General features: G+C 46.6%; 1 protein-coding gene across 1 annotated transcript in view; it reads left to right on the plus strand.

Moving 5' to 3' along the window:
* Positions 1-22960, plus strand: part of las1l (LAS1 like ribosome biogenesis factor) — a 121381-nt gene that overhangs the window by 60946 nt on the left and 37475 nt on the right. The window contains exon 12 of the mRNA XM_085998932.1: positions 8369-8519. Coding sequence (XP_085855058.1) covers positions 8369-8519 — 151 coding nt within the window. The remainder of the gene's footprint in view (positions 1-8368; positions 8520-22960) is intronic.

Consider the following 22960-nt stretch of genomic DNA (forward strand, 5'->3'; position numbering starts at 1 on the left):
ATGTCCAATTTCCTGCCCGCTCCCCGTAACCCTTAATTCCCTTTACTTCTAGGAAACTATCTATTTCTGTTTTAAATTTATTTAATGATGTAGCTTCCACAGCTTTCTGGGGCAGCAAATTCCACAAACCTACCACCCTCTGAGTGAAGAAGTTTCTCCTCATCTCAGTTTTGAAAGAGCAGCCCCTTATTTTAAGATTATGCCCCCTAGTTCTAGTTTCACCCATCATTGGGAACATCCTCACCGCATCCACCCGATCAAGCCCCTTCACAATCTTATATGTTTCAATAAGATCGCCTCTCATTCTTCTGAACTCCAATGAGTAGAGTCCCAATCTACTCAACCTCTCCTCATATGACCACCCCCTCATCCCCGGGATTAACCGAGTGAACCTTCTTTGTACTGACTCGAGAGCAAGTATGTCTTTTCTTAAGTATGGACACCAAAACTGTATGCAGTATTCCAGGTGCGGCCTCACCAATACCTTGTACAACTGCAGCAATACCTCCCTGTTTTTATATTCCAACCCCCTAGCAATAAAAGCCAACATTCCATTGGCCTTCTTAATCACTTGCTGCACCTGCATACTAACTTTTTGAGTTTCGTGCACCAGGACCCCCAGATCCCTTTGTACTACAGTACTTTCCAGTTTCTTGCCATTAAGATAATAACTTGCTCTATGATTTTTCCTGCCAAAGTGCATAACCTCACACTTTCCAGTATTGTATTCCATCTGCCAAATCTCTGCCCACTTACTTAGCCTGTCTATGTCCCTTTGCAGGTTTTTTATGTCCTCCTCACTCACTACTTTCCCTCCCATCTTTGTATCATCTGCAAACTTTGCTATGTTACACTCGGTCCCCTCCTCCAAATCGTTAATATAGATTGTAAAGAGTTGGGGACCCAGCACTGACCCCTGCGGAACACCACTAGTTACTGGTTGCCAATCTGAGAACGAACCATTTATCCCAACTCTCTGCTTTCTGTTAGAGAGCCAATCCTCCACCCACGCCAGAATATTACCCCCAATCCCGTGATTTTTTATCTTGAGCAATAATCTTTTGTGTGGCACCTTGTCAAATGCCTTTTGGAAGTCTAAATACACTACGTCCACTGGTTCCCCTTTATCCACCCTGTATGTTACTTCCTCAAAAAACTCAAGCAAATTTGTTAAACATGACTTCCCCTTCATGAAACCATGCTGAGTTTGCCCTATTAAATTATGTTTATCCAAATGTCCCGTTACTGTCTCCTTAATAATGGACTCTAACATTTTACCAACCACAGATGTTAGGCTAACAGGTCTATAGTTTCCAGCCTTCTGCCTACTACCCTTTTTAAATAAGGGTGTTACATTAGCAGTTTTCCAATCTGCCGGGACCTTTGCTGAGTCCAGTGAGTTTTGGAAAATTATTACCAATTATATTATCATCTAGAGAATAGGAAATATTTGGATACGGTGAAGGAACATTATGCTGGAACTATGTACATATAGTGAGCTAACCTTAAAAAAAAGTCTCATTGAACTGCATTTCATGGGCTGCTTCTTGGAGGAGATCCCCAACTTTTTGTCTGTCATTATTACAGTGATCTATTAGCCAAGAAAAGCCTTCAATTTGGAAAATCTGTCCTGATTGCAGGTGCTTTCAACTGGAGCCCATGGGCCCGATTTTTCTGGATCGTGCAGGAAATGTTCGGGTTCCCCGAATGTGGGGTTCCGACCCGAGGAAAAAAAAAAAATGGGTCAGCCAGCTGGACGCAATTTTCCCTCAAGTGGCCAATTAAGTTCCAGCGTGTGGGAAGCCTTGCTAAGTGTCCATTTCCAGTCGGAAAGCCCCACAGTATGATGTCATCATTCGTGGTGCTTTTAAAGTGTCCAGCAAGGTTCTCCACCTCTGCAGGCTTCTCAACCACTCTTGCACAATGGCAGAGGAGCCTGCACCAGCTGCTGCCAGCGGCAGAGGCTGAGCTGCGACCAAATTCAACACGATTTCACTGCAGACCTTGGTGGTTGGGGTAAGGGCCCACAGGGAGGTCCTCTACCCTCGCTCAGGGAGGAAGAGGCCTCCCAAAGAGTCCAGGGCTGCCTGGATGGAGGTGGCAGCTGAGGTAAACTCTGGGAGTCACTCGTCGCACCTGGATGCAGTGCAGGAAGTGCTTCCATGACCTTCACCGCACAGAGAAAGCAAGTACGAAGTTTCCATCACCCTCAACCTGATCCCCACTGCCTTTCCCCAACAGCACTCAGCTTCAGCAATCTCTTCCTCCACATCCCACTTCACAGTCACATCCATGCACCCTTACCCATTCCGTCTCTCTCTATGCTCACATTCACATAACTATTCCACCATCCAGTCTTGTAAATAGTTTTAATGCCATCATCTCCTGTACATAAAAAATCTGGTGGCAGCTGCTGCAGTTATGGCGTCTGTCATTTGGCGAATGGGGATATCACATAGAGGCCTTAGGATAACTTGCAGATGTCAGCAAGCTGGTCAAATAGGTAGGAAAGTGTAGGCATGGGCCACTGTCCATGGTCAGTTAAGGAGTAGTGAGGCTGCGGTGTTTGATGTACCAGGCTACGCAAATCTGCCCAGGATGAGTGCGTTCCTTGCATTCCGCCCAGCAATGTTCTTGCGCACTGGTGCCGCTGGTTGGCGGGCCTCTGCAGGATGCTCGTTTCCGTCCTCCTCCTCCTCCGCATCATCCTCATCCGAGGCGACTCTGTGAGGAGCCTCTTGGTTCTGTGGAATCGGCAAGCCACGGCGCTGTGCCATGTGAAGCACACAGCATACCACGACGATTTTGGAGACCCTGGCTGATGAGTACTGTAGGGCTCCACCTGATCTATTGAGGCATCTGAAGCGCATCTTCAGCAATCCGATGGTTTGCTCGATAATGCATCTGGTGGTAATGTGGCTGGAGTTGTAGCACTCCTCAGCTTCGCTGGCTGGTCTCCTCAACGGCGTCATTAGCCAAGAGCGCAGGGCATATCCCTTGTCTCCAAGTAGCCATCCTTGAAGTTCGCTTGCGGAGGCACAGTAGACTGGCGCAGTATGAAGGAGTCATGGCAGCTGCCAGGGAACCTGGCACAAACATGCAAAATCACCACCTTGTGGTCACACACCAGCTGAACGTTAAGGGAGTGGAAGCCCTTGCGGTTGACAAAAACTCCTGGATTGCGGTGGGGTGCCCTAAGGGCCACACGTGTGCAGTCAATGACGCCCTGCACCCTTGGAAAGTCTGCCAGCTGAGCTAATCCATGCGCTCGCGCCGTCACACTTGCGCGATCCCTGGTGAAATGGATGTGATTGTGTGCGAGGGCAAAGAGGGCATTGGTTACCTGCATGATGCAAGTGTGAGCGGCCGCCTGGGAGATGCCGCTGATGTCTGCTGCTGATCCCTGGAAGGAACCTGAGGCATAAAAGTTGAGTGCGGTGGTGACTTTGATGGCCACTGGTAAGTAGTGTGGACCTGGTGCTCTGGGCTCCAGGTCTTGCTGCAGCATTGCGCAGATGTCAGTCACAACCTCTTGCGAAAGTCGGAGCCGCCTCTGGCACTGCTGCTCAGTCATGTTGAGGTAGCTGACCCTGTGTCTGTAGACCCTGTTTGGGGGGTATCTCCTGCGCCGACAGCCTTCCATGCACTGGCCCCTTCTGGCCTGTGCTGCCCCAGGTCGCTGAGCCGCAGCCTGCTGCTCCTGCTGCTCCTGCTGGTGCTGCTGTTGTTGCTGGTGATGCTGTTGCTGGAGTTGCTCCAGCCTCCTCTGCTGTTGGAGATCCTCTAATGCCAGGAAGGGAAGGAACAAAAGGCCTCCCATGCTTCTGGCAGATGCCTCCGTTGAGGAGGCGCTGAGTTAGGGTGGTGAGAGGGGCTTCCCAGGAGCTCACACTGGAGAAGTGTGTGAGGCTCCAACCTTCCACAGCTGTGCCTAAGCCTTCAAAAAGTTCCCCCAAGCCTTCAGCAACAAGGTCCTGCAGCCTGCAAATGCTGCCTGTTTAAATCTCGTCAGTCCTGATTGACCTGCAGCTGAAAGCAAGCAAGCCAACTCTGTTCACGCCAGGTTTCATCAGCGGTGTTCCCACCAGGCGCGTTTTACGTGGGGGAAGCCAGAAAATTGCAAGGGCCCTTGAAAATAGGTTTAAACATGCCAATAATTGGTCATTAGGCTCCCGCCGACCATTCCCGCCTGCGGCGGGCGGGACTGATTTGGGTCCCGCTGAAACACGGGGGCGAAAGTCGGGCGGGGCGGGGAATCGGGCGGGGGGGGGTCGTGACCCCCCATTTCTGCGATTTTTCGGCCCCCGTCCGCCTGAAAACCCGCCCGACGGCTGGGAGAAAATCGGGGCCCATCTCTTTCCCATCTGGTGTGTTGGGCTGCAGTGATAGGTTGGAGAACCGTGTTGAAAAAATATATCTATCTTCAATCTTTGCTTCCATTTCTTCCACTAGAGGTTTTCTGTACATACCAAGATTCCCCTTTGCAGAAAAGCTTTTGTGGTGTTGTCATTTTCATTACCATATATTTTAATAATAACTCCTTCCTCAAAGGTATACAGACCAAAAAGTCCCCAATTTGATTTTCTGATCTTTGCTGAGCTAGCTGATCTCCATCAGGGCAACAGTTGGGGTGCTGCTAATTAGGCTTGGTGCTATCGAGTGGGGTGGTGGTGGTGCAGAAATCAGCCAGAGTCCCCACTGGTATCTAGTGACTTGCTGGAAATTACACATGTTTTGATGTCTGCTGAGAATAAGGTCAGGCTTGCCAGTGATGCCCTCCACAATCAAAGAGCATGCTGACACTCGCTGTCTAGCCCCTGCATGAGGAATAGCCGCTTAGATGAGGTACCAGAAGGCTGCAAACAGCTGTGTTGCAATGCTTGAGCAAGAATTGGTACATTCAAGAGGACAAAATAAGCCTCTTCCCAGGAGAGTCCCAAGGATTAAAGAGCAGGACCTCAAGGGTTGTAATCTCTGGATTACTCCCGGTGCCACGTGCTAGTGAGTATAGGAATAGGAAGATAGAACAGATGAATGCGTGGCTAAAGGGATGGTGCAGGGGGGAGGGCTTTAGTTTCCTGGATCACTGGGTCTGCTTCTGGGAAAGGTGGGACTTGTACAAGTCGGACGGTTTACACCTGAACCAGAGGGGAACCAATATCCTTGCGGGGAGGTTTGCTAGCACTGCTGGGGGGGGGGTTTAAACTAACTTGGCAGGGGGATGGGGTACAGAGTGGAGCTATAGTAGGGGGTGATTTACAGCCAAATACAGAGGGAAAAACAAGTCAGCTGGGAAGGCAGAGCAAATATGTGAAGGCAAAAGAGAATATGGCAGGGCTGGAAGGCATTTATTTTAATGCAAGGAGTCTTGCAAATAAGGTGGATGAACTGAAGTTGTTGTTGAACACATGGGAGTACGATATTGTTGCTATCACGGAGACATGGTTGAGGGAGGGTCAGGACTGGCAGCTCAATATTCCGGGGTATAGAATCTTCAGGCGAGACAGAGGGGGGTGTAAAAGGGGAGGGGGTGTTGCAATATTAATTAAGGAGTCAATTACTGCTGTAAGGAGGGATGATATATTAGCGGGTTCCTCTAATGAGGCCATATGGGTAGAACTTAAAAACAAAAAGGGGGCAAGCACTTTGCTGGGAGTGTACTATAGGCCCCCAAACAGCCAGGGGGAGATAGAGGAACAGATATGTAGGCAAATCTCAGAAAAGTGTGAAAATAATGGGGTAATAATAGTGGGGGATTTCAACTTCCCCAATATAAATTGGGATAGTCAGAGTGTGAAAGGCTTAGAGGGTGCAGAATTCTTAAAGTGCATCCAGGAGAGCTTTTTGAGCCAACATGTAGAAAGTCCTACAAGAGAGGGGGCGGTACTGGACCTAATTCTGGGGAATGTAGCCGGGCAAGTGGTGGAAGTGTCAGTAGGAGAGCATTTTGGCGACAGTGACCATAATTCAGTGAGATTTAAGGTGGTCATGGAAAAAGACAAAGACGGCCCGGAAATAAGGGTTCTAAATTGGGGGAGGGCCGATTTTAATATGATAAGGCAGGATCTGGCCAAAGTGGATTGGGAGCAGCTACTTATAGGAAAATCCACATCAAAACAGTGGGAGACTTTCAGAAGGGAAATAGAGAGAGTACAACGCCAACATGTTCCTGTAAAGGTCAAGGGTGGGACCAACAAGCAAAGGGAACCTTGGATGACAAGGGATATACAAAAATGCATTAGAAATAAAAGGGGGGCTTTTGGCAGTTACAAAAGACTAAAGACGGAAGAAGCCCTAGAGGAGTATAAAAAGTGCAGGGGCATACTTAAAAAAGAAATTAGGAGGGCGAGGAGGGGCCATGAAATAACACTGGCGAGCAAAATAAAGGAAAATCCTAAGATGTTTTATAAGTATATTAAGGGCAAGAGGATAACCAGGGAAAGGGTAGGACCCATTAGGGACCAAAGTGGCAATCTGTGTGTAGGGCCAGATGATGTAGGCGGGGTTTTAAATGAATTTTTTGCATCTGTGTTCACTATGGAGAAAGACGATGCAGACATAGAAATCGGGCAAGGGGACTGTGACATACTTGAACATATTAGCATCGAGAGGGAGGAGGTGCTAGCGGTTTTAGCAGGCCAAAAAGTGGATAAATCCCCAGGCCCGGACGAGATGTATCCCAGGCTGCTGTGGGAGGCAAAGGAGGAGATTGCAGGGGCTCTGACACAAATTTTCAGAACCTCTCTGGCCACAGGGGATGTGCCAGAGGACTGGAGAACAACTAACGTAGTACCATTCTTCAAGAAGGGTAGTAGGGATAAACCAGGGAATTACAGGCCAGTGAGCCTAACATCAGTGGTAGGGAAATTATTGGAAAAAATTCTGAGGGACAAAATTAGTCTCCACTTGGAGAGGCAAGGATTAATCGGGGATAGTCAGCATGGCTTTGTCAAGGGTAAATCATGTCTGACAAATCTGATTGAATTTTTAGAGGGGGTGACTAGGGGGGTGGATGAGGGAAATGCTGTGGATGTGGTTTACATGGACTTCAGTAAAGCTTTTGACAAAGTCCCGCATAGGAGACTGGTCAAGAAGGTAAGAGCCCATGGGATCCAGGGTGCCTTGGCGCGTTGGATCCTAAACTGGCTGAGTGGCAGGAGGCAGAGGGTGATGGTCGAAGGTTGCTTTTGTGACTGGAAGCCTGTGTCCAGTGGGGTACCTCAGGGATCGGTGCTGGGTCCCTTGTTGTTTGTGATCTACATAAATGACTTGGATGAGAATGTAAAAGGTATGATCAGTAAGTTCGCAGATGACACGAAAATTGGTGGGGTGGTAAATTGCGAGGAGGAAAGCCTCAGGCTACAGGACGATATAAACAGGTTGGTCAGATGGGCGGAAAAGTGGCAAATGGAATTTAACCCTGAAAAGTGCGAGGTGATGCATTTTGGACGGACAAATAAGGTAAGGGAATACACAATGAGTGGTAGGACCCTAGGAAGTACAGAGGGTCAGAGGGACCTTGGTGTACATGTACATAGATCCCTGAAGGCAGCGGAACAGGTAGATAAGGTGGTTAAAAAGGCATATGGGATACTTGCCTTCATTAGCCGAGGCATGGAATATAAGAGCAGGGAGGTTATGATGGAGCTGTACAAAACGCTGGTGAGGCCACAGCTGGAGTACTGTGTGCAGTTCTGGTCGCCTCAGTATAGGAAGGATGTGATTGCTTTGGAGAGGGTGCAGAGAAGATTCACCAGGATGTTACCTGGGATGGAGCGCCTCAGCTATGAAGAGAGGCTGGACAGGCTGGGGTTGTTTTCCTTGGAGCAAAGAAGGCTGAGGGGGGACCTGATTGAGGTGTACAAAATGATGAGGGGCATAGATAGGGTAGATAAAGAGGAACTTTTCCCCTTAGTAGGGGGGTCAATAACAAGGGGGCATAGATTCAGGGTAAGGGGCAGGAGATTTAGAGGGGATTTGAGGAGGAACTTTTTCACCCAGAGGGTGGTTGGAATGTGGAACTCAATGCCTGAAAGGGTGGTAGAGGCAGGAACCCTCACAACATTCAAGAAGCATTTGGATGAGCACTTGAAATGCCATTGCATACAAGGCTATGGACCAAATGCTGGAAAATGGGATTAGACTGGACAGGGATGGATGGGCGGCGCGGACACGATGGGCCGAAGGGCCTCTTTCTGTGCTGTAAAACTCTATGACTCTATGAGGGAGAGTTGCTTTGGTGTTAGTTTTCTGTCATCAATATCTTTTTTCCAGTTCTGTATTTGGCACTATTGTGGTATGTGAACGATGTATGCAGTTGAAGAGTGATGGTCCTACAGTAAAGTTATGATTTATGATTCTTTTGTAGATCAAATTGCATGGAAGGATTACCCTCTAGGTAAAGTACCAGGCCAGAGAGAGGACCCAAACTATCTTTTAGTGGACAATTACACCTTGATGCCTGTATTGCATCAGCCAATAACAGAGGACAGCCTAGATCTTCACAATACTACAATAAGGTAAAAGGTCAAATCTAGTTACTGTTGCCACTACCAAGTTGTAAATGTCTGGAAAGATGCATGGTGATGACAACAAGTGGGCAGCTTGAAGACCAACCTGCTGGCTAACGTACAGTATTTTGTTTAAACATGGTGGTCCCCTATTGTGTTGGTAGATTGAATAAGTTTAGGATAATGAATTCCTGAGTCAGATTACAAGGTAGTCTCTCATTACAGTTATAACAAACTTCGAACCGTGCCTCCAATTTATGATGCCATTTGAACATCAGCATAAGATTACTCCCTTTTAATCACTCTTGTGTATTATTAATATTTTAAATAGGTAACTGTGGAGTTTGTGGAAACAGGTTTGTTTAATTTTCAGGTTGCTTGGCATGCTGGTGGGTGCCAAAGGGCTACTGATGCTGGTGGTACTATACCCCAGCAAAGAGTTAATATATTCAGAAGTGTTGGGGAGAAAATTGATGGATTCATTTCCTGCAGTTTGTTATGTCCTTTTTCTGGTCTTGAGTTTTTAACTCTCATACTTTCCTTATGCTCAATTCCAAAGATCACTCCGGTAAGTGACTCCTTGCTTCCTCTGATTCGGAGTGTACCTTTATATGTCCATAAGTAGGTCATGGGGTCTTGCGGATAATTCCAAGCCCTATTGCGATCTCTTGCACTTTGGCAAAGAGTAGAATAAACACTCTTGTACCGTAGACTTAGGCTATAAATTATGGAACAAGTTTAATAATTATAATAGATGATTAAGAAAGGCAATAGAGCAAACATTTAACTTGTGCTACCTCCTCAGATAATATACACGACTTTGCTATCTGTATATTGATACTAAACCTGAACCAGCATTCATGCTGCAACTCTTTGCATGGAGATTTGTATGAACCATGGAGTCTTGATATGCCATATCCATCTCTGCTGCTGCCATTGTTTTGGGCCCTGCCACTGACTCCATTCCTCTCCCCAGCTACTGTGTGTGTCTGAACCAGACTGAGAATCTCCGTGTCCTATTTGCCCCCCAAGCTGAGCTTCCAATCCCATAACCTCCCCATCACAAAAACTGCCCACTTTAACATCGCCCACCTCTGTCTGTGCCTCAGCCCATCTGCTGCTGCAACCCTCACCCGTGCCTTAGTCACATCGAGTTGACTATTGAAATGCTCTCTTGGTTAGCCTCCCATCCTCTGCCTCCATAAATTTCAGCTCATCAAAAACTTTGCTGCCTATGTCTTGTCTCTCATCCAGTCCTGCTTGCCTGTCATTGCTAATCTACGTTGGCTCCTGATCTCTCAATGCCTCATTTTAAAATACTCTTCCATGTGTTTAAATCCCCTTATTGCCTTGCTGCTCTTATCTCTGTAACTTCCTTCTGCTATAATCGCCCCATTAACTTTTTATTCATACCCCCCCCCCCGCCCCGCCGTTAGCCTATCCATGCCCTCCTGCAGTCTTTCGCGATCCATGCCACAATTTGTCTAACCCCCCTCCCAATTTGGCATCGTCATCAAATTCTGGTATTGTTACCTCAGTTCCTAATTCCAGAATATTTTTATATATAGTTAGTAAGAGCAGCCCCAGCATTGACCCACTTTTTTGGAAGTGTTGCTTTTTACTATTGGTAAAATGTTAATCTTTGGAGGCAAGTAGTGGGTCTGCGGGGGTCGGAGTGGTGCAAAAGTGCACTGTGAAGGTAAGTGATGGGTGCAAGTGTGGAGAGGTAAGTATGTGAGGTGAGTGGAAAGTGTTAGTAAAAGTTTACTTACCTTTGTTTCTTCCTGTAGGCTTCACGAGTTGGGTATGCGGAGAGTCTTGCACCTCCACGGCAGAGATGACAGTTGGCTGTTACATTCTCCAATGCAGCAACCATCTAATTTCTGCTAAAGAAAGAATTCAAGAACTCATCAAACTACAGAGAAGTCAGTGTTTGACAGCTTCACAGAGCTGTCAAACGATGACTCTTAATCTGTCAATTTTTTGACAGATGAAACGTCATACGTTGACGTTCTCTGTAACCGGCTTTCCCTTAATTGGTCTGCTAAGCCCACTGGCCGGGCTTAACAAGATCAATCAAGGGAAAATAGCATGGGTTGACCCGAAGTTGATGGAGGCGGAACTAAAACCCGACAAGTAGGAGTCCCGCCTCCAAAAGCTCCCCATTGGCAAAATCCAGCCCTGTATTTCACTCAAACACAAACACTGCATTTTTGCCAATGTTCCTCCCTCTTTTTCTGAAGGCATTGACTCTTGTGGAGGTTGAGCTCCATGAACACCCATTATTTTTTAGTGTCTCGCCCAAGTGGCTGTTTTTCATGTGAGTGCAGGTGACTGGTGTTGTCAGGTTACTTCACTTGAGAGGGTACTTCAAGAGCTGGGTATGCGGTCTGATCCTGTCCTCACCCAATGTCTACACAATGCTCTTTCTGGAAAAGTTCACTGGATAGCAATCGGAAGCAGTAATCCTGGCTATTTTTCCCCATCCTTAGCCAAAAAGTGCTGAGGCCAATAGTAGAGTTTAAAATGTTGCCCTGACTGAAATCGGCACAGAAGAGGTTTGAACTTGGGATGTCTGGCTCAGTTACATACTGAATTTAGCAACAGAGTCATCAGGGAGCTAATTTTTAGTCCATGCTCAATATGAGGAAGTTCCAAAAGTCCCTTTTTTTTATTTAAGATTTTATAGATAAGATGGAAGTAATATTCCAAACAATAGAAGACACAACAATGTTTAAGGTGGTGGATGGGGTGCCAGTCAAGTGGGCTGCTTTGTCCTGGATGGTGTCGAGCTTCTTGAGTGTTGTTGGAGCTGTGTTCATCCAGGCAAGTATTCCATCACATTCCTTACTTGTGCCTTGTAGATGGTGGAAAGGCTTTGGGGAGTCGGGAGATAAGACACTCGCTGCAGAATACCTAGCCTCTGACCTGCTTTTGTTGCTACAGTATTTATGTGGCTGGTCCAGTTAAGTTTCTGGTCAATGGTGACCCCCAGGATGTTGATGGTGGGGATTTGGCGATGGTAACGCCGTTGAATGTCAAGGGGCAGTGGTTAGACTCTCGCTTGTTGGAGATAGTCATTGCCTGGCACTTGTGTGGCATGAATGTTACCTGCCACTTATCAGCCCAAGTCTGAATGTTGTCCAGGTCTTGTTACATGTCGGCATAGACTGCTTCATTATCTGAGGAGTTGTAAATGGCACTGAGCACTGCAGTCATCAGCGAACATCCCCATTTCTGACCTTATGTTGGAGGGAAGGTCATTGATGAAGCAGCTGAAGATGGTTGGGCCTAGGACACTGCCCTGAGGAACTCCTGCAGCGATGTCCTGGGGCTGAGATGATTGACCTCCAACAACCACAGCCATCTTCCTTTGTGCTAGGAATGACTCCAGCCAGTGGCGAGTTTTCTCCCCCGATTCCCATTGACTTCAGTTTTGCTAGTGCTCCTTAATGCCACACTTGGTCAAATGCTGCCTTAATGCCAAGGATGTTACAGGACAGCAGACTATCTTGACTGAAAGTTTCTCATGTTTGTGTGTTATTGTTTTTTGTCTCTTGTGTTCAGTTGCAGAAGCAATTATTTCTCGTTGCGTAAGAGGAATTGGAACTTGGCAGTGCTTCCCATACATGCACTCCTTGTTCCTTTCTTTATGCTTGTCATTGCCAAGGTTCATTTATGATATTACTCAAAAAATGCATGTGGAAAATCCACTTCACATTTCAATGTGTAATGTTATGATGTAGGACCAGAAGAGAGGTTGTAAAATGTAGAGAATGTGTTCAGATTTTCAAAAAATAATGACTTCGATGATGGCATATCAAATCATATATCTAAATTTGCCAATGACACAAAGATCGGCGGCATTGTAGGCAGAGTAGGTGAAAGGATAAAATTAAAAAGGAATATTGATAGATTAAGTAAATGGGAAAAACTGTGGCAAATGGATTTCAATGTAAGGAAATGTGAGGTCATCTACTTTGGACCTAAAAAGGAAAAAATAGGGTACTTTTTAAATGGTGAAAAGCTAAAAACAGTGGAGGTCCAAAGAGACTTGGGGTCTAGGTACATAGATCATTAAATTCTCATGAAGAGGTAGAGAATCAAAAAGGCTAATGGAATGCTGGCCTTTATGTCAAGAGGACTAGGATACAAGGGTATCAATGTCCTTGCCCGGGGTGGGGGGGTAGGGGTGGTGGTTGCTACTGCTTTTGGGGAGGGTTTAAACTAATTTGGCAGGTGGGTGGGCAGGCACCAACATGTAGCATTAAAAGGAGAAACAAGGTGCACAAAGGATTGGGAGAGACAGGTAGCACTAGAGTAAGAAATGGTAGTGTTAGGTGGGGTCAGACTAGGAGAGAATACAAAAAGGTCTAAGATAAGTTTAGAATGCATGAAGTGTGGTAAATAAGGTTGGTGAGCTGCAGGCGCAAATAGACATATGGGAATATGATGGCGTGGCGATAATGAAGATCTGGCTCAAAAAAGGGCAGGATTGGGTAATAAGTATTCCTGGATATAAGGTGTTCAGGAAAGATGGGGAAGGAAAGAAAGGAGGTGGGGTGGCAGTATTGATTAAGGAGAACATTAGTGTTGGAGAGAGAGGATGTCCTGGAGGGGTCAAGGACAGAATCTATTTGGTTAGAGTTGAGAAACAATAGAAGTGCCATTACACGACTAGGTATATTCTATAGGCCACCAACTAGTGGGAAGGATATAGAGGAGCAAATTTGCAGGGAAGTTGGAGAGGTGAAAGAACTATAGAGTAGTGATAATTATCCTAATATAGACTGGGATAGTAAAAGTGTAAAGGGCAGAGAGGGGGAAGAATTTCAGGAGAACTTTCTTGACCAGTATGTTTCTGGCCCAATGAGGAAGGAGGCATTGCTGGACCTGGTTCTGGGGAATGAGGTGGGTCAAGTAGAGCAAGTGTCAGTAGGGGAACATTTAGGGAACAGTGCTCACAGTATCATAAGGTTTAGACAAGCTATGGAAAAGGACAGGAAGCAATCGAGAGTAAAAATACTTAACTGGAGGAGGGTCAATTTCAGTGGGTTGAGAACGGATCTGGCCCGGGTAAATTGGAATCAAAGATTGGCAGGCAAAACTGTAATCGAGCAATGGCTGCCTTTAAAGAGGAGATGGTTCGGATACAGTTGAGGTACATTCCCACAAGGGGGAAAGGTAAGGCAACCAAAGCCAGAGCTCCCTGGATAACGAAAGAGACAGAGAGTAAGATCTCATTGAATGGCGGAACAGGCTCAAAGGGCTGAATGGCCTACTTCTGTTCCTATAAGTTCCTCTGATGGCTTAGTGACATTATACAGTGAGTACCTCAGACCAGATTTAACCGACAGAGAAATTTGGTTTGTGCTGGGTTAGGTATCTGAGCTGGCACAGCAGTGGGATGCTACAGTTGGCTGATGTTGGGGAGGAGATTTTAGCCTGTGTTTGCAGATCGCTTTATAGAAAGCTGGGCTCCAAGTGCATCTTGTGGGGACAGAACCACAGTCAACTGTGATGACTCTGGTATAATGGTCTGCCGCCCTTACTGGAATCATAATAAAAATATGGATAATAGCCACTTGGGTAGTGTATTGGAAGATGTGTGGAACCATGCCTCAGCAAAGAATCAATTCCTCCATAAGGGGAGAGGAGACAGTTGACTAGGAAAAGGAAACAAAATTGAAACCATATCAAGTAACTGAGTGCAGTGATAAAGGAAGAAACAATGGCTGTATTTTAATGGGGAAGGCGGGTTTGGGTCGGGACGGGGGGGCTCTGAGGCGGTCGGGAAACCTGGGAGAACGGGTTTCCCATAGGTCCTGCCGAATTTAACGGCAGGGCCTGATTTGAATGGGAAGCCAGTTTCCCACCCGCAGCCAGTTTGAGAGGCTGGCTAGCTTAGGATGGGTATTGCCTGCAGCAGTCGGCTGCACAGGGGAGGGTGGGCTCGCGTGGGAGCCGGTGTCTGCCGGAGTGGGTGGCGGTGGGGGGAAGGTGTGAAAAGATTGCAGGCCAGCCGGAGGAACTGGGGGCGGGGGGTGTCCAGAACATTGCGATCACGGGCTAGGACCAGCACGGGCTGCGGTCTCCAGGGGGTGGAGGCGGGGTTTAGGTGTTCGCGGGCTGGCCGGGACCAGTACGGGGAGCGGTCTCCAGGGGGTGGAGGCGGGGTTCAGGCGATCGTGGGCCGGCCATGATCAGCAGGGCGGAGTGGGCTGTCCCACAACATCACGGGCAGGCCAGAAGAGCGGGGGTGGTCGGTTGAGGATCGGAGGGCAGGAGCAGCATGGGTAGGGGGTTTGAAGGAAACTGGGTGGGGTGTGGGGGGGTGCCAGAGGAGCAGGGGGAAGCCGGAGGCCTTGCGATCTGAGGGGGGGGTGATGCGCTATCAATTACTCATATAAGACTGAGAGTTAAGAGAGTAACTAAAGGCTTTTATTAGCAAAGAACAGAGCATGCCTCTCGTGGTTGACTGGGTTCCAAGAAAGCAGGGGGCTGCAGGTCAATCACCTTTATACCTGGGCCTGTGTGGGTGGAGCCAGCCGAGACATGTTGAGGCATGCATAGGTACAACAGTGTGTAACAACAACAACAACAACAACAACAGTGGTTTACCACAGGGGGCAGGATGGTTCGGTAGGGACCATGGATCCAGGTGGTTAGTGTAAAGGCATTTAGCTCCTGGATCCAGCAGTCTTCACCTTACATTTGCTGGTGGGTTTCACGAAGCCTGCAAAACCCGACCAGCTCAAGTTGAATACAAAATAGAGGTTAAAGAAGACTTTTCCACTTCATTATAATATTTAAATAGATGGCCCACCTCCTGGCAGCGGATTGACTGCCCACCTCCATTAAAACCGGAAGTGGGTGGGTTGGAGGCAGGTTCAGGTCGGGATTCACATTGTTAACAGTGCACAAATATTTTTGTGGCCTTCTGCGCATGCTCATGATATACTGGAGCCGTGCATGCGCACCTGGTCCCCTCCTGCGCATGTGCGCTATTTGCCGAGGAGGAGATCAGGAACATGGGAGTGGGGTGTAGTAAAGAGCTCCGAGCACAGTGGGGATGTGATCCAGGTCTAAAGGTGGGGGGGAATGAGAGCGAGAACGTGATCCAGATGATGATAAGGGTCACGTTCTTCCAACCCCAGCCCCTTTACGCCCGCACCACGTTCTCCCTCTCCTGCCACTAGACCTGGTTGATTACTCGGAAAGCGTGTGTGGCAAGTGACATCATTGGACTGGACGAAATCTGGAAGTCATGACACTCACTTTACACCCAATGAACCTGTTAAATATCTCTGACCCACACACAGTGCCCCATCTATAGGGGTGGGGAGGCTGAGGAACTTGGGCAGGTGAGGGTGGAGGGGCAGAGGAACAGGGGAGAAGGTCAGGAACTGGATGGTGGGGGGCGGGGGTGGAGGAGGTCAGGAACTTGGCCAGGGGGTGGGAGAATGTCTTAATCTGCGTGGGTGAGCCCTGTCTGTTCTATGCTAGCTCTGTTCTGTCTGGAGCCTGGCAGTCAGACTGGCTCGAATTACACTTTGCAAAGTAACTGATTACGTAGGCAGGCAGGGTCTAATTATACATTCCAGAGAAACTGCTGTGTCTTGTCCTCCAAGGGGACCAATCAGACCTTTGGTGTTGCGAATAAACTCATCCCATTGTTAACACTTTAACTACCCCCACTCCCCCCTCCCACCCGTTTTTTAGGTTAAAATTCCCCCAATGAAAATGTTGACAAAAAAACTACTGTCATTGGAGATTATATAATGTCACTTTTCACAACTGTGTCATGCAATTGATGAATTATCTGTCATCTGACATGTTTTTGACTGAGGTTCACAACTTCATTGAATCTCACTTTTTGGAAAGAATCTATTTGGAGAGAAGATTCAGCTTACACTTTCCACTTAACAAACCACTCAGTTGTATCAAACCTGTAGTCAAAATCCTGGGACTCTGTTGTGGGGTAAACATGGTTAAAAAAACTCAAAATATTGAGGGGAAAAAGGAAGAAATGCAGAAGTTGAAATTGTGTTATGCAATATTGGTGCTAAACACGTTCATACGAAATTATTTTGTCCACTATTTTAATGTTAAAACAGGTTAACCCCTTTGCTAAAAATAACTGATTTTAATTCCCATTAGTACTTGAATACATCTTTATTTGAAGAATACAGACCACAGGATCAAACTACCAAAATAATAGATACTTTTAGATTATGCTCACTCCCAGTACTGAGCAGACATCCTTGACAAACCCCAGGAATTCCTAGGCCGCTAGTTCAAGGTAATAGTACGTGAAAGTGTGCTAATTATTCCATATGGTATGGCTACCTCATATCCTGTACATCTACTCTGGAAGAGTTGTCAATGCAAGAGGTACTCAGTATATCCAACCAGTTATGTGGCTTTTCTGGATTGGTCAGCTCTCTGGCCAGCCTTGCGTGTTGGCCGCTACTGCTTTTGAGTGGAGCTGCTTTGGGATGCCCCTAGTACATGAATCCCCAGAGCAGCATAGCAGCTAGATGTAAATTGACCTATGAACTTAATGGTATTAGGATAACAATATTGTTTTAATAGATACAATAGGAATACTTAGAACAAATTCTACTGTTCCTAGAGGCACTTTTTATGAGGACCATGGTAGCCTGAGGCAGAATAGGGTGAGGGGCCTGTAAAATCTTTGCCAGTAATGCTAGGCTGGTTTTTACAGCTTGCCTGATATCTTTAAACTTCAGAGGGTGTCACATCTAGGCAGACCTGGGTAAGTTTCCTTCCCTAAAGGAATGGTGTTAAGGAAGCTAAAGGGATTGAAGGTGGACAAATCCCCAGGGCCTGATAACATGCATCCTAGGGTACTGAAGGAGGTGGCCCTAGAGATAGCGGATGCACTAAGGATGATTTTTCAGAATTCATTAGACTCGGGAACAGTGCCGATGGATTGGAGGGTAGCTAACGTTACCCCACTATTCAAAAAGGGGGGTAGGGAAAAAGCAGGTAATTACAGACCTGTAAGCCTTACATCAGTTGTGGGCAAAATGCTGGAGTCCATCATTAAGGATGAAATAGCGGAGCACTTAGCAAATGGGGACAGGATAGGACAGAGTCAACATGGATTTACAAAGGGTAAATCGTGCTTGACTAATCTATTGGAATTTTTTGAGGGAGTAACTGGTAGAATAGATGGGGGAGAGCCAGTAGATGTGGTGTACCTGGACTTCCAAAAGGCCTTCGATAAGGTCCCACATAAAAGATTAGCATGGAAAATTGAGGCTCATGGGATAAAGGGGAAAGTTTTGGCGTGGATAGGGAACTGGCTGTCAGATAGAAAACAGAGAGTTGGAATAAACGGCTCATTTTCTGAATGGCAGGCAGTAACAAGTGGGGTACCACAGGGATCTGTCCTGGGCCCCCAGCTGTTCACAATTTACATTAATGACCTGGATCAGGGAGTCGGATGCAGCATTTCCAAATTTGCAGACGACACTAAACTAGGAGGGGGGGTGGGCTCAGAGGAAGAGACCAGGAAGCTCCAGAGCGATTTGGACAGACTGGGCGATTGGGCGGATAAATGGCAGATGCACTATAATGTGGACAAGTGCGAAGTTATCCACCTTGGGTGCAGGAACGGGAGGGCAAATTATTATTTAAATGGCAATAGATTGGGAGAGGGGGAAGTACAGAGAGACCTGGGTGTTCTTGTACACCAGTCACTGAAGGCGAGCATGCAGGTGCAACAGGCGGTCAAGAAGGCAAACGGTATGCTGGCCTTCATAGCAAAAGGGTTAGAATACAGGAACAGGGATACCTTGCTGCAGCTGTACAGGGCACTGGTGAGACCACACCTCGAGTACTGTGTACAGTTTTGGTCGCCTCATCTGAGGAAGGATGTTCTTGCCATGGAGGGGGTGCAGCGGCGATTCACCAGGCTGATACCAGGAATGGCGGGAATGACCTATGAGGAGAGACTATGTAGTTTAGGGATGTACACACTGGAGTTTAGAAGATTGAGAGGGGACCTCATAGAAGTGTATAAAATTCTGACAGGTCTAGACAGACTGGATGCAGAAGGAATGTTTCCCTTGGCGGGTGAGAACAGAACTAGAGGACATAATTTAAGGATAAGGGCTAAACCATTTAGGACAGAGATGAGGGGGAATTTCTTCACTCAGAGAGTGGTGAACCTGTGGAACTCATTGCCACAGAGGGCAGTGTACGCCAGCTCATTAAATATATTTAAGAGGGAATTAGATATATTTCTACGGGCAAAAGGGGTTAAGGGTTACGGAGAGAAGGCGGGGACGGGATACTGAATTAAAGGATCAGCCATGATCTCATCGAATGGCGGAGCAGGCACGAAGGGCCGAATGGCCTACTCCTGCTCCTATCTTCTATGTATCTATGTAAAGGATATTAGTGAGCCAGTTGGGTTTTTATGACGATGGCCACTTTTTTTTAACCAGATTTTTATTTCTAGATTTTTTTTTTTTAACTGAAGTAATTCTCAAATCATGGTGGGTTTTGAGCTCATGTTTTCTGGATTATTAATTTTGTGCCTCTGGATTACTAGTCCAGTAACAGGACTACCCATTTCTCAATATAAAAGATCAGGAATTGAGTTAAAGAAGGGAGCAAGAAATAACTGGCATGTCTCATTAAACAAAAAGAAGGAAAGACTTACATTTATATAGCGCCTTTCATGACCTTTGGACATCCCAAAATACTATTGAAGTGTAGGCACTGTTGTAATGTAGGCAACTCGGCAGCCAATTTGCGCACAGCAAGGTGATGATCTGTTTTAGTGATGTTGATTGAGGGGTAAATATTGGCCACAACACTGGGGAGAGCTCTCCTACTCTTCTTTGAAATAGTCTAAAGAAGGGATGGTCACGCATAGGTAGTCCTTATTGCCTCCTGGCAGCTACTTGGGTTATTGGTAACGTGCTAGGAACAGACCATGGGGTAGATTTTCCCGAACCTGTCGGGAAGAAGGCGGGACTTCCCCTTTCGGGTTTTTGACCCGCCTACTTCGACGTCCGGCCAATCCGCGCGATTTTCCTTTGATTGACCTTGTTGAGCCCGCCCAGCGGGCTCAGCAGGCCAATTAAGGGCCACCCGGCAACAGGTGACGTCACAGACTGCAATTTCATCTGTCAAGAGTTTTTGACAGATGAAATATCAGTGTTTCACAGCTGTTTGAAGCTGTGAAACACTTGTGGCGTACCGACCACAGAAAGGACACAATCCGCTCTTCGGTCCGTAGACTATAAATCGGGCGTCATGCCTTTAAGAAGGATCACACCTTTAAGAAACTCGATCTGCAACATAGTTAAGCCCAGAGCGGGGGAGGAGCAGTCGAAGCTGTGGACTGATGAAAAGCAGTCGGACTTGGTGTAGGCTCTGACGCCATTTTGTGTTCAACATGCAGTCTCAAGAATTAAACCTTTTGTGTTGAACCTCTCCGAGTTCAGTATTTTTTGCTAGGAGTACGTAGACTCCTACACACTGACACTTGAATTCTAACATGAGTCCTTCTGCACAGACTCAGAACTCTCACCGGCACTCAAAGCTGAAGGCTGTCACTTTTGACAGATCGCAGCCATTCGGCTTTATGTTCCGGGTGAGTGATGGACTCCCGACGGCTACAGGAAGAAAGGCTGTTAAGGTAAGTACAGGTAAGTAAAAGTTCTTTACACACTTTAGACACACCAAACACACTTACCTTTGCACTCATGCACCCATCACTCACCTGAACACCAACATCGCGACCCCTCCAAGTCCTTCAATCTGACGGCCCGCCTGCTCTAACCTGGCGTGGTTTGGAGCCGTCGGGAATCCCACACGAAACCCCTCAAAATAGGGATTTGGCTAAAAACTGTCTGTTAACTACCTGTTAACAGGCAGTTAATTGGCACTAATCCCTTCCCGCCTGGTTTCGGTGGGTCCCAGTGCGGGGCGGGTACCCGCCGCCCCTGAAACTTCTGTTGGGCGGGATGGTGTTGGGACCCCCAAATTCGGGATGCCGCCGCCGCCCCCCCCCCCCCCCCACACGCCTGAAACCCTGCCTGTCAGCTCCACGAAAATCTAGCCCCATGTATCTGATCTCTTAGCTGCAACAGTATCGAGCTAAGTGGAGTAAAACATTTAAAAATAATTACAGAAAAGGGAGAAAATAAATTAATTTTATTAACAAAGTTAATTGTGTGCACTCAATATTTAGTGCAGGAATGGACATGGCTGTCTAGAAAAATAAACTTCAAGGGATTTTCCCCAGTTGTGTTGGCTAGCTATTTGTAACATGTGGTACACCTTGATATGAACATACTTAACTGGAATTATAATGCGAAGGTGACTTGAAAGTCCCTGTATGATGAGTTTTTTAAAAAGTCCTAATATAATGAGTCATTCAAATATTGATTGAGTGGAGCTTCTCGTGTACGCACACCTATATTTGTCCATGGTGACTGTGTGGAAGTGTTCCCCATGATGCACCTGCTGTGAAAAAGACCAAAACTGAAGTAGAGGGAGGAAAAATGGAACACAACTTGCATTTTTATATAGTGCTTCTCTCAAACTTGGGATGCCACAGCCTGTAAATTACTTTTGAAGTGTAGTCACCATTGTTACACAGACAAATGTGGGAGCTAGTTTACACACAGCAAGATCCCACAAACCGCAATGTGGTAAATGACCAGTTAATATGTATTGGTGATGATTGAGGGGTAAATGTTGGCTAGGATACTGGAAGAACTCCCTTCTCTTTTGGAAAAAGTGTCATGGGATCTTTTATGTCTACCTGAACAAGCAGACAGGGACTCGGTTGAACATCTCGGGGGGAAAAATTCAGTATTGCCCTGTTTGGGACGCTTTATCGACCGTGCGCAAAGTTTAGTGCCTGGTGCTAATTATCGCCTTTGACGGCAAACTTGGCTTTTATCGCCCCTGCAGGTGATTGGAGCGCTAAATTGGGCGCTTTACACCTGTCTTAAGGCGCAAAGGCCGAGGAGCGAGGTGCTACCTCAGAGCGCTGGCGAAGCAAGGTAGGGCAAATCAAAATAAACCTGCAAAGTGCTGCTCAGTACTCAAAACTCCTTCACACAGCGTTGAATCTCTCCAGAAGTCTCAGTCTCTCTCTCTCAGAATGCGTGGTGCAAAAATGTCACTGACAAAAAAAGGCAGGAAGCGGTCGCCTTTAAATAGCGCTCCCCTAGTCCCTTTCTGACTGCAAAACACTCCCCTCAACCTGTTGTTGCTAGCGGCAGGCGGTAAGGCAGGGGGCGCCACTTAATATCCGGTCTGGGGCGTTGCGCACTCGATTGACGTCATGATCTGCCGGTGCAGGAGATCGTGGCGGTAGTGTTTAGCGCTGCTGCAAAATGTCTAGTTAATTTCGCGAGCGGCGCAAACATCGCCGCGCCCGGGCGCCAGTTGCTTTGCGCCCCATTAGCGCCCTCTTAAGGCACTAACGGGAGGCACAAACAACTGAATTTTTCCCCCCTCGTGTTTTATATTCCAGGATACTTAACGTTTAGAAGAGATTGGCAAAATGGATAAGGAGGAGGGGTAGCCCTGATAAAGGATGGGATAAAGACCGTAGAGGGAAAGGATCTTAGCTCCGAACATCAAGAAGTTGGATCAGTTTGGCGGGAGCTAAGAAACAGCAAGGGGCCGAAAACATTGGTGGAAGTTGTTTATAGGCCTCCAAACAGTAGTTGTAATGTAGGCCAGAGTATAAATCAGGAAATTAGAGGCGCATGTAACAACGCGGGTAATACAGTAATCATGGGGGACTTTAATCTACATATAGACTGGGCAAACCAAATTTGCAGTAATAGTGTGGAGGATGAATTCATGTAATGTATGCAAGATAGTTTTCTAAATCAGTATGTTGAGGAACCAACTAGGGAACAGGTTATTTTAGATCAAGTATAGTATTGTGCAATGAGAAAGGATTAATTAATAACCTTGTAGTAAAGGTGCCTTTAGGGAAGAGTGACCATAATATGATAGAATTTTATATTGAGTTTGAAAGTGATTTTAGTTAAATCTGAAACTAGGGTCTTAAATCTAAACAAAGCAAACTACGTAGGTATGAGGGGCGAGTTGGCTAAAGTAGATTGGGAAACTACATTAAAAGGTATGAATATAAACAAGCAATGGCTAGCATTTAAAGAATTAATACATAATTTACAACAAATATACATTACTTTTAAGGCACAAAAACCCCACAGGAAAAGTGGTCCAACCGTGGCTAACGAGAAGTTAAAGATAGTATTAGATCAAAGGAAGAGGCTTATAATGTTGCCAAAAAGAGGAGTAAGCCTGAGGATTGGGAGGATTTTAGAATTCAGCAAAGGAGGACCAAGAAATTGATAAAGAAAGGGAAAATAGAATATTAAAGTAAACTAGCGAGAGACATAAAAACAGACTGTAAA

Source organism: Somniosus microcephalus, chromosome 1 (assembly GCF_052327205.1).
Source record: "Somniosus microcephalus isolate GS21.2 chromosome 1, FLI_Smic_1.0, whole genome shotgun sequence".
In the NCBI taxonomy this organism is placed as follows: Eukaryota; Metazoa; Chordata; class Chondrichthyes; order Squaliformes; family Somniosidae; genus Somniosus; species Somniosus microcephalus.